Raw genomic sequence first — 11,176 nt, 5'->3', positions numbered from 1 at the left:
GGGGGGGGGGGTGGGTCACACAGAGAAAGAAGTGGAAACCCTTTAGAATCCTGGCTTCTGGGGTTCAAATGCCTCTCCGCAACAGCCCACGAAGATCCTCCCAGCCCCGAGGCACAATTCTAGGCGGCACCCCGTCTTCAACACCCACTCACAAACAAACATTCTCGCCCTTGGGAAAGGCAGCAGATTGCTTCCCCCGCCCAACCACCACCCCCAGTAGCATCTTTCCTGCCCTCTCTGAGCGCTAACTAGATTTTTAAAAAGCAAAACGTTTCGGTTTTCGGTTCCTAGACCCAGAACTGTATCCCCTCCCCACAAACACTCCTTAATTCTTCAGAGTAAGGGCTTGGGCGCCTGGTGCCTCAGAGGCTGTGTGCACACACTGGCTTCTGGGGATCCGGAGGACGGCGACTTTGAAACCGTATTTCAGACCTCGGCCTGCCTTTGGTGCCGAGTGAAGGGGCCTGGGTCGGGGTAGGGGCTTTCATATCAAAAGGAGAAACAAGTATTTGCAGCCTTGCTTCCTAGCATTCACGCCCCATTCCACTTCCTCCCCCTTTTCCGCCCTAGTTTTGAGGTACGGAAGCAGTAGCCTCTTCCCCCGTTCGGGAGCTGAATCACTCCGACTCCCCCACCCCCGCCCACATGCCGAGAAAAAGAAAGCCCTAGGGTGGCAACCAGGGTAGTGGTCCCAGTGCGATCCAGAGAGAGGGTCCTTACCTCGATGGGGCTGACGGGCGTGGAAGGCAGGGGCTGCAGGTACTCGGGGTGCAAAATGTGGCCAGTTCGTGCCGTCAGCATCTTCAGCACCTTGATTGGCAGGCGGTTGGCCTGGCGCAGGGGGTCAGAGGGAGGCACGGCGTGCACAAAAGGCTTGGTGCTGCCGGCCGGGGACGAGCCTGGGCCGGGGCCGGAGCTATTTCCAGAGAGCGCGCTGGTCCAGGCAGGGTCCGCACCGCCTCCGCCGCCGCCGCCGCCGCCGCTGTGCTTACTGCTTCTTAGGGCAGAAAGCGAGGGCGCTGTGCTCATGACCCACCCGCGCGCATGGGAGCAGCGGGGGGGAGGGCTCCGGGAGGCGCGGGGCGGGCTCGGGGCTGCGCGCTCGCCCGGTAAGCAGGAGCAGCGGGAGGAGGAGGAGCTGGCGCGGCGGCCACGGGCGCCCAGCGCGCCTTCTCGGCGCCTGGAGCCAGACGCGAGTAATCCTGGGTGGCCCGCAGCGGAGCCGTGGCCGGGCTGGAGGAGCCGGCTGGACTGCGGGAGTGCCGGGCGGCTCGCGGTGTCCGCCTGGGGCTGCTCCCCTGCGCTGCGCTCTCACGGCCCCGCGCCGACGCTGCGCTCTGCGATGTGAGCCGCTGCGTGTCCAGCCGGGGCTCTGGCGAGGAAACTCACTTCAAAAGCAGCTGCACCGAGGGGGAGATTAAAGCCTTTGCCGCCTTCCAATCAAATGGGAGCCCGAGGTGATTGGAGGGTCAAGGGGATGTGACGCGTCCCGCGCCGCCGCCGCCGCCGCCAGGACTCTCAGAGCTGGTTTTAATGGGCAGCTCCCTCTTCGCCGCCCCCCCCGTGTGTCCCCTCCCTCGATTTCGCTCCGAGGACGAGATGGACATTTATTCTACGTTTGCCATCCGCCGCCTCCCTCTTTTTTCCTCCTCGTCGTTCTTCCTTTCCTCAGCTCGAAAATAAACTGAAACCTTCTTTTGGAGGGGGGTGCGCGTGAGGAACAGACTGCGGGGGTGTCCAGAAGGAGCACCAGTGGGAGTGTGGACACCGGCCGGACTGTCAACTCCAGGGGCTAAAGGAACCCGCACACCCAGTGTTTTCTCCTTCGCAGTAATCGAGATCCCGCGCGGCGCAGCGCGGCCACCAGGGTAAGAAGGCAAGGTGGGGGAGCCGGAGCTGGAAGAAGCCCGCCCGCCCGCTCTGATTTCCTCAGATTCCGCGGCGGAGAAACCAGAAGCTAGATGGGCAGTCGCAGCGGCGGCGGCTCAACACCGCGATGCGCGCTGGGCTCTCCGCCCTTCCCGGCCACGTGACGCCCGGGGACGCGTAGATTGGGGCAGCAGCGGGGATCACATGTTTCCTCTGTTTCACACTCAGTCTCTCCCCCAACCCCCCATTCTTACTCTCCCCTTCCACCCTCTTTTCCTCCCTCCCCCCGTTCTTTGGGCATCTCCACCCCTCCATCAATTGTCAATGTTCCTCGACCGCAATCAATCAGTTATTTGTCAGCTCTTGTCAATCCTCCCGTGATTTATGTCAGCTTTTGTTGCTGATTACAAGGCGGGTGCGACTTGAAGGGAAAAAGAGAGAGGGAGAGAGAGACGGAGAGGAAGGAAGAGATCGAGAGGGAACTGGAGGAGGGGAAAGGAGGAGCGGCCTCCTGGGATGGGGGTGGGGTGGGATGGGGGCTCTAAGAAAAAGAATGAAAGAGGGGAAAGAGGCGCACGGTGTCAGGAAAATGAATAGCGAGAGTAAAGTGCGCAGGTGCGCCCAGGGCGCCGAGAGGGGTGCGCAGGCCAGGAGTGCGCGCCTGCCCTCTCGTTGTCGGAGAGACGCCCTTCCACCTCTGGGGGCTTCGGTCTGTTGGGGTCGCGGAGTTCGGGCGCGGCTCCGGGTACCCGAGACCAGCGGCGGCAACGTCTAACACGGGAGATTCCCTCCACCCCACCCCGCCGCCGCTAGTCCCCGGGGGGGGCGTGTAGCTTGCGGAGGTCAGGCTGCCACCCTCCGTAGTTCCCTAACCCCAAACTCGGAGACTTCTAAGAGCCACACCACCAAGGAACCTCGAATCCTGGAGGTCAATGGTGGGGTAAACCTCGCCTCAATTCTTTGACCCCCTCGGGTCGTAACCAGGGCTGAGAGGCTGCGAAGAAGAGGCCTGGCCATGGGTGTATGGGGGAGAAACGTCTCAGGCCCACTCATGCCCCCTTCCCGACCTTCTCCCACCTGCCGCCATCCCCGTAGGCTGGGGAGCCAGGGTCACTTGGGGCTGCTCTCGAGAATTTATTGGAACGCCGAGCCGGAACGACCTGCGCTGGGAGAGCCAAGGGAAGGAGCGAGAGAGGGAGGGGGCGGCTGCCTGTGGGAACGCGGATTCTTCCAGGGAAGCGGAGCGGGACTGCCGCGTTCCCCTCGATTTGCACCGTCACTCGAGTTGTTTGGGAAGAAAAGGGGAGGCGCTGTGCATGCCACCGGGTACCTGGACCTGGGTGCCCAGTGTGTATGCATGCCTGTGGCGCTGCGTGAATTATCGGGGCTCTGATAGCGTCTGGAGCGGGTTCGAGGGTCTCCTCCAGAAACTCGCAGAAATTATGAGGGGGTGGGTGGGTGAGGAGGACACACCCCCTTCCTCGGAAAGACTTGGAAGACTTTGAATCTCCCCTCCTCCGCTTTTCCGCCCCGGCTCTTCTTTTGTTGTCAAGTCCTTTTGATAAATGGTGGGGCTGGGAGCTCTGGGAGTCGGTAGCCAGTCTGTGCCCGCGCGGGGGGCGGGGGCCGAGCCTGGAGACCCGGTTTCGACCGGCGCGCACCCGGGGCTGAGCTGGGTACGCGCGGGGTCGGGGCTAGAACCTGCCCTCGGCGTGCCCGCCCTCTCCTCTTGGCCCATCTCACTCCGCTTCCCCACCTCACTCCCCTCCCCCAATTCTTTCTCTGTCTCCCACTCCGCAAGAATTCCGAGAACTTTCTGGGGTGAGTTTTAGAATTTGCTCCTAGGCATTCTTTTTCTGCGTTTGGATTTTATCCCTTGATTCTTTGAGTTGGTAAACTTCATGAGATGGTAACTTGACTGAAGCTCATTTGGAGAGAAGAGGGGAATGAGGCGGTGTGTGTTTGGGGCTGGTGTTTGTCAATGTGAGTGTGTAAGAGCACACCTGCATTCAAGGGGGTTTGTAGTGTCCGTGCGACATCTGAGGAAGGTCAGTCGGCGAGCGAGTGGCGAGGCCCCACGCTGTACAGGTGGTCTGGTCTCCCGGGAGCGAGTCCCAGGTGCGCGTTTCTGAGGGCGGAACAGTCCTACGCTGTCTCTGCGGGGCAGCGCGTCTGTGAAGCCGCTCTTACCCTTCGGGTGTGCCCATGTGTGCCTGGTCACTGAGTGCGCGGCCGTCTAGGTGTCGACCCAGTCAATGGTAGTGCTCCCAACGCCGCGAGCCCAGCTTTGGGCCGCTATAGCCGCGGCCTCCCCGCGAGGCCCGGGCACTGAAATTCTGGGGGCTGCGGCAGGGCTGGGGGTGACACAGCCAAGGGCGTCCCTCCCCAGCCTCCAGACTCAGCTCTTCCCCCTCTCCTCTAATTCCAGCATCTTATTACGCCGGCGGCTCAGGGGAGGCAGCCTCAGCACCTGAAGCCGGGGGGTGGGGGGGGCGGGGAGTGGCTCCCGCGTTCCCCGATGGGGCCGCACACGCTCGTAGGGCTGCGGTGTGCTGTGTGGGTGCAGGTAGTGGTCAGCGTGCGTTCGCTTTTCTCAAAACTCCACTCCGAGGGTCCGAGCGCTTGGGGGCGCCTGGGGGCCTGCACGCCCGGGGCTTTTGGGAGGCGCCAGCGTCCGAGCCTGCGCACCTCGCGCAGGAGGCCAAACCCCCGAAGGCCGCGCGGGTCCGGGGGTGGGGACCATTAATTACTCTGCGCCAGGCCTGAAGCCTCCAACCCCCAGCAGCGGTTGGCTTGGATGTCCTGCGGATTTTATTTGCACACAATGGAAATGATTTGTTTTCTCTAAAAAAGGAGTGGGCAAGGCAGACATTGGAGGAGGGGGTGGGAGGAGGAGAAGGAAGGGGAGAGAGCTGAGGAAAAAAGTTTGAAAATGCCTTGAACTATTCACTGTCGAGATGGCTAATCAGTATTGAGGCCGGAGGGCAGGCGGGCCGCCTTTCACCGCCGCTTCCCTTTCATCTCGGGCTCGGCGGAGGCGCTCAATTAAAAGCCTATCAGTTTGTAAGTAAATCAACGCCTATCAGAGTTGTCACATCAAACAAAACGATTATTATTGCAGCCCGCCTCCCCTATTAATCTCCCTCGAAGATAATCCGCCTGACAGGTCAGGCCCGGCGAGCTGGAAAGCCTGGTCCAGAGCACCCAAACAGTCCCGGACTGGCGCGCCCCCCGGGGGCCTCCCCACCCCTGTCCTGCCCCGCCTCCCGGTCCCAGGGAGCAGGGAGAGAAAGCGCGCGCGGAGGCCTTTGCACCCAGGTCCGCCCCACCGGACTGGGAGCAAGGCCCAGATTCGCGGGGCCAGTAGGGGACAGTCCCGTGCGGCCCTCGCCGCTGCTCGGGGCAGGGGAGAAGCCTGGCGTGCAGAAGCCGCGACCCGGCCTTGTCCCGGGGTCTCGCCACGGCCTGCCCTCTCCTCGGCGCGCCTCTCCTGCCTCTGATTTCTTTTTTCTGTCTCCCTTCTCCTTTTTGTTTCCTCTCCCGCGTCTTTCTGGGCTCCCCCATCTCTTTCCTTCATTTCCTTTTCCCTTTTACTTGCCAGAGAGTATTTCCCATTCTGGCTCCCTCTTCTCGGTGTGCGGTATAAACCCTTCGTGCGCAGTCACACTGCCTGGAGTAGGACGTTCTCAGGGCCCGCGGTATTTCTCCCGCGGCAGGGTTGCCCCAGGAGTGTGCAGTTCCTAGAAACTCATGGCAAAGTCCTCTCTAATCTCTTTCCGAGCAGGGGCTCTGAGAAGCTCTGCTCCTGTTTAAGGGTTGGGTGGTTTTGGAGGGGTGAAGAGGAAAAAAAGAGGGAGAGAGACTAGTGGACAATTGCCCTATTCTGGAATTAGTATTTGGCCTTGGAATGTCACAGCCGCAGCGTTGCCGACCTCGCTGTTGGCGTTGCCCGGGCTTTTCAAATACGTAGATAAGACTCACGGGGGCATCCGGGCCTCAGTAGTGACTGTGTGTGTGTGCCTGATAGAAGTAAATACACCCAGATAACTGCCTCTGTGGCCTCAAGTTAGTGCCCCAAGAGTATGGGTGGGGCCTGACTTCTAGAAGGCGCAAAAATCGTGGCCTTCTTCCCGGTGGCCTCCGCTTCCTGCTTTGGGATGCCTCGGAATCGAGCCGGACTCGCCCTTTTCTGCGCTCTTCCTCCACATCTATAGACCCAAACAGCCACTGCCAGAGCCAGGTGGAGCCAGGATTGAAGGGTAGCTGAAGTGTCTGTGAGGAAAGGGCTGCCCGGGGGAGCTCAGGCCTGCCACCTGATATGTCGGTTCAGTGCTCCGCGAAGGCTCTTCGCGCCTGTAGCCTGTATCTCGGAGGACCCCCAGGGCGCTGCAGTATTGGGCGTCAGGGCCGAGCCTCTCGCAGCAGTCACGCGGGGAGGCCACGAACATCCAATAGAGCCCACTTCAACTTGCATGGTGCATGGGGTCCAGGACCGGTGGCCCCCATACAGGGTTTCCGAAAGCCTCTCCATTTGTCTGCACTCTCCACTGCCGACCTTGTAGGAAATTTATTTCCATGCCCAGAAATATTGTTTGGACACAGTGGCTCGGTTATCTTCGCGCCTGCTTTTCTTCAATATATTTATTTCACCTCTGCCACGCTGCAGATATTTAAAGATCTGTAGATACCGTAACCCTCAGCGATGCGGGACTCACACTGGTTATAGATAATATTCTCTGGGTGGTTATTTGGACATAAGTTCTATCTCCAGCCCTGATGACACCCAAGCAGGGGCTGTAAAAGGACACTTGTTCTATAATTTTTTCAAGTGAAATATATGTCCACACACGGAGAATTTAAGAGTATTTTTATATTTCTCTCTATATCTAAATATTTAGATGTGTTAATTACATGCCCTGGAAGCTGGAAGCGATCAGTGGTGTTCACAGTGGACGTGGAGCTGTTTGTATAACTTTCATCTCCTTGCACTTACACATGAATCTCAGTCTAATAAATTCAACCTTGTCATTTTTAGAATCGACGGGATTTCTCTGGCTGTCGTTTGCGCTGCATTTATCCGAATAAATCCAGCTCGCAGGCATCCTGCAGGAAACGGCTCCCGGCTCGCGTGTACGCCGACACCTCGGCCCAACGCGGGACTCGAGGTGGCTCCTAGTGCCTGGGCGGCTGCTAGTCCGGCCTCCGAGGGAGGCTGGACAAGCGGCGCCCCCAGGTCGAGCGGCCTCTCACTGCCTGGCAGCCCCCAGCTCTGCCGGTGCTTCGGAAACCCGCCTGGCCAGGTTCGCCCGCAGTGAAAAATGAAAGCAAATTCCCCTACAGAGGTAGCCCGAACTTTCCTTGACGAAGGCTCTCTCTTGAGCCTGGATCTCGAAGAAACCCCAGAGCGCTGCAAGTTAGCAACAGAGATTCGATGGCGGCTCCGGAGGGCGCGCGAAGGGTGGGGCGAGGGGGCAAAAAGGACACTGGGTGACCCAGCCTGGCCCAGGGCGAAACGCAAGAGAAGGCGCCTCGCCTTCCTTATTTCAATGCAACTCCTTGGCCCTAGACGGTAAAAATAGTTTCCAAGCTGCCGCGGACGCCCAGGATGTGTTTGCAGAGATCAAACTGGGGAGGAAGCGGCTTTGTAAAAGTTGCAGAAAGATTAGCCCAGAAGCGTCCGCCCGGCGGGGCTCAAGAAAGCTTGAGGACAGCTTCACGTTCCTTGGGGCGGAATGGCCCAAGAATTGGCCTGGGTAACCCCCTGCCCAGTTCTCTGTGCTCACTTCGAGCCAGCGCTTAAATAACTTCCCGCCGCCTGCCCTGCAAACTTCCAGGCGCGGCGCCGGCGAGGCCAGGACACAGCAAAGGCTAGCAAAACCCCGCCGCGGCGCGCTCGGCCCCAGCCCTGAGAGGCTGCACGGGGTGGGAGAACCAGTGTGGTTTTCGCTCCCACTCGGCTGCCCAGACCCTCAAGACCGATCCCCCCAACTCCTGGGAGCGGGTGCTTCCCTCTGGGAGTCGAGATCTTGCGGGGCCGGCGAGGGCGCAAAGTGCGCTCGCTAGCCCGCGCGGGGGCGGCCGCGCGTCTCTCCGCGGGGCCTGTCGCCAGGCCGGCCGCGGCGGGTGAGTGATGAGGGCAGAGAAGGGCGCCCATAAATCGCGGGTGTCAGGGCGAAAAACTCTCTTTATTGTCTGCGTGATGGATGGGCCCGGGGACGAGACACCAAATACTTCGTATCGCCTTTAAATGGGAACACATTTTCCGCGGCCATAATTCATGTTTTTTAAATAGAAAGTTTGAAATGTTGCCTATATTTCACCAGCCCTGACATATTTATGAATCGCTCCCTGCATGCAAATATCATTATTTAAAGCGCCGGGGAGAGCGCGGGGGAGGGGAGGAGGCGCGGTTCCTGGGGCGTGGGGGTGGTGAACCGGGGAAATGTCGGTGGAGGGGGGCCATTTCCCTAAAGGGCAGAGGGTGAGGTGCGGGGAATAGCCGTATCCGGAAACCGAGCGTGCCCCGGGCTTCTCTCCCGCCGCCGGACCCCGCACGGCCGACCCGGGACGTTTTTCGAGGCTTGGGACCTAAGACAGGCCCCCGGCCCCTGCTGGGAGACCAGGGGGCGTTTTTCGTCCCTCTCTGAGGCCGTTATCCAAGCCGAAACCACCTTTTCTAAGAAACAAGTTAAAAAAAAAAAGAAAACCAAAAAGAATTTAACAAACACAAATAATAATAACCCAACATATTTCGTGTTCTTTGCCACTGCATCGATTTTATTGATTTTCATTCTCCAAACCTGGGAATGTGCGCACCCGGGAGGGGAGACTGTCAAAACCCAGTCACCTCGGGGACTGGGTGGGGGACAATTCTCCAACGCCGCGGCCTGGACCCGCCCCCACCCAACCGGCGCACCACCTCCCAGGCACCACGGAGCCTGCGCAAGCTGCGGGGCCTTAGCACAACCGGCCCGCAAGCTCCCGGGGCTTCAGTCCCGCCCCTCTGTCTCCCCAGCGCCCTGCAGCGCTCCTAGGGTCCTTGTCTACCCTCCCCAAGCCCCCACTGTAAATACAATCGCTGTAAAAAAAAAAAAAAAAATCAATCTTTTTAAAGCCAGGCACTTGCCGTCGGCCTCTCCCCTGCCCGCCTGACCCAGGAGGCGCCCACACCTGCGCCCTCACTTGCCGAGACTTTACCTGTGCAGTCCCCCGCGGCGCCTGCAGCCGCGCAGGTAGCCGAGAAATGGAAGGGAGGGCTGGGGAGTGGAAGGGACAGAGAGCACCGTCCGACACAGCCAGACGCGCGGACCCGGGACCTCCTCTCTGGACCGGTGCTGGGGCCCCGGCAGAACCAGCTCCGGGAGCCGAATTGCGCCAGGAAGAGTGGGCCGGGGGAGGGGCGAGGGGAACGGGCCTCGGGAGGGAGGGGCGGGCCCGGCGGCACTTCCGCTGGGGGTGGGGCTGAGGGCTGACGCGCCGGTCCCGCCTATCAGCCGCGCGGGCCCGCCCGCTCCAGGCCAGGCTCCGCCCCCACCGCCCCCGAGCGGGATCTCAGGTCACTGCCCCCCCAAGCGCCCCCGCCCCCGGAGGCCTCGGGCTGAACCGGGTTTCGTGGGAGGGCAGAGGGCGGCTCCCTTTTCCTCACCTGGGGGTACTCTCTTTTTAAGTCATAGGAACAGAAGCATCTGCGGACTAGGATCCCAGGCCCAAACTTGCTCGTGAGATTTGTTGAAACTTAGGTCATTTGGTACTCCTGGCCCAGGGGTCCTCACGCTCTCTCTGCGGATGTGAGCAGCCATCCTCTCGGACAGTCGGGAATATAGTCCGTGATCACAGGGCCCCACCTATCTTTCAGGAAGAACAAAAACAAAAACTAACACTTTTTGATTGTTCATTTTGTGCCAGGTGCCATTTAGAAAATTTCGTATGAATTATGTCCTCGCCCACAGCGACTCTCTGAGGTAGGTACCATGAATGCCCCATTTCATAGATAAAGAAATTGAGGCCCAGAGAGAATAAATCGGCCTTGCCTCACCCACATCCCATCCTTATCCTTATTCCTTCTTTTCTTCAGATCTGGAGCATCCCAACTCCTTACCCTGGGGGAGTATTGGAGGGAGGGGGACTTTTACTTTTCTGATGGGGGAGTACTAGCCTGTTAACCACAACCATTTGCAGCTGAGGCCAGTGCAGAGCAGGAGGGGGATCTGCACAGAGGAGAACGGTATAAATGGCATGGGGTCATCTCAGCCCCTGGCCAGCTCCCAGCCTAGTGGGAAAAACGGACCATTGAGCATCCTATAGTCCCAGCCCAAGCCAGTGTGCCTTCTTTAAAAAGCAAATCCAACCATGTTTCTCTTCTGCTTAAAAGCATCCGGGTTCCCATTGTTCTTGAGAACAAGTTGAGCTTGCCTCCCCTGGCTGGCGGGTCTACACTGGCTCTGCCCCAGCTTGCCTTTCTGCCTTGGTCTGCCTCCACACCCCCTCACCCAGAACTCCTGCTACCCAAGGCTTCCTTTTAGTTCCTCAAGTGTGCCATGCTACTCCCCACCTCAAGGGCTTTGCTCCTGCTTTTCTCTGCCTCTCTGGAATGACCTGTCCTTCTCTTCACCTGCCTTGCTCATCCTCTTCCTTCAGTTCTCAGCTCACACATCACTTTCCTGCGTCCTCCCACGTCCCATTACCCTCACTTATAATAGAATTTCCTGTTGAGAGTCTGTCCCCTTCACTGGATGGTAAACTCCCAGGGGACTGGGGCTGTTCCTTCAAGGAACAAATGAAGAAAGAGCATTTGTGTAAACCACCAACTATGATGAACGAATGAAACTGCACTTTTTGGGGCCACCAGTAAGTATTCTGTATGGTCTCACATTCCAAGATGTTCTCAACTTAATGAGGAAGATGATACAAATCTCATGAAAATGTACATTATTTTGAATGCCTTTATTGTAAATGTCAAATAAGGGGATGCTGGAGGAGGTTGGAGAAGAGTAATATGCATGGATTACAGTCATTTATTCAGGGTTTCAAGATGCAAGATGTGTTGGTTGACACAATTTAATGGAAAAACATGCCACCCACGACCATCTCCCAGTGTTGGGCATGTATGTCTCAAGGCTCTAGCCTGCGCCCCCTTTCCTCTTCCTTTCTTCACATATTATTGCTATCACAGTTCAGTTCTTACTAGTTTCTGACTGAACTGCTGCTACAAGAACCTTCTAATTGTTCTGCCCATCCTCCACCTCTCCTGCCTCTAATCCATTATACATACTCCTGCTGGGTTAATTTTCCTGACCATATCATTCCC

At 58.6% G+C, this 11,176-nt stretch overlaps 1 protein-coding gene and 2 long non-coding RNA genes across 4 annotated transcripts in view; 2 read left to right on the top strand and 1 right to left on the bottom strand.

The window, feature by feature from the left end:
- ZNF503 (zinc finger protein 503) overlaps nucleotides 1-1,498 on the bottom strand; it is a 4,009-nt gene extending 2,511 nt beyond the window's left edge. Inside the window, exon 1 of the mRNA XM_011993470.1 lies at nucleotides 536-1,498. Coding sequence (XP_011848860.1) covers nucleotides 536-1,029 — 494 coding nt within the window. The 5' untranslated portion in view covers nucleotides 1,030-1,498. The remainder of the gene's footprint in view (nucleotides 1-535) is intronic.
- Nucleotides 1,499-2,680: 1,182 nt separating this feature from the next.
- On the top strand, nucleotides 2,681-8,635 carry LOC105548798. 2 transcript variants are annotated; one of them, XR_001007448.1, is made up of 2 exons: nucleotides 2,681-2,978; nucleotides 6,905-8,635. It is a non-coding gene; the product is annotated as an uncharacterized LOC105548798 (long non-coding RNA). The 2 variants fall into 2 exon arrangements; XR_001007447.1 differs by lacking the exon at nucleotides 2,681-2,978 and adding an exon at nucleotides 3,389-3,690.
- Nucleotides 8,636-8,809: 174 nt separating this feature from the next.
- Nucleotides 8,810-10,959, top strand: LOC105548792. Its single transcript, XR_001007446.1, has 3 exons — nucleotides 8,810-9,101; nucleotides 9,775-9,830; nucleotides 9,944-10,959. It is a non-coding gene; the product is annotated as an uncharacterized LOC105548792 (long non-coding RNA).
- Nucleotides 10,960-11,176: the final 217 nt, after the last annotated feature.

Source organism: Mandrillus leucophaeus, unplaced genomic scaffold (assembly GCF_000951045.1).
Source record: "Mandrillus leucophaeus isolate KB7577 unplaced genomic scaffold, Mleu.le_1.0 Scaffold111, whole genome shotgun sequence".
In the NCBI taxonomy this organism is placed as follows: Eukaryota; Metazoa; Chordata; class Mammalia; order Primates; family Cercopithecidae; genus Mandrillus; species Mandrillus leucophaeus.
Note: the sequence above shows the minus strand (reverse complement) of the source record. Positions and strands in the feature narration are given on the sequence as shown.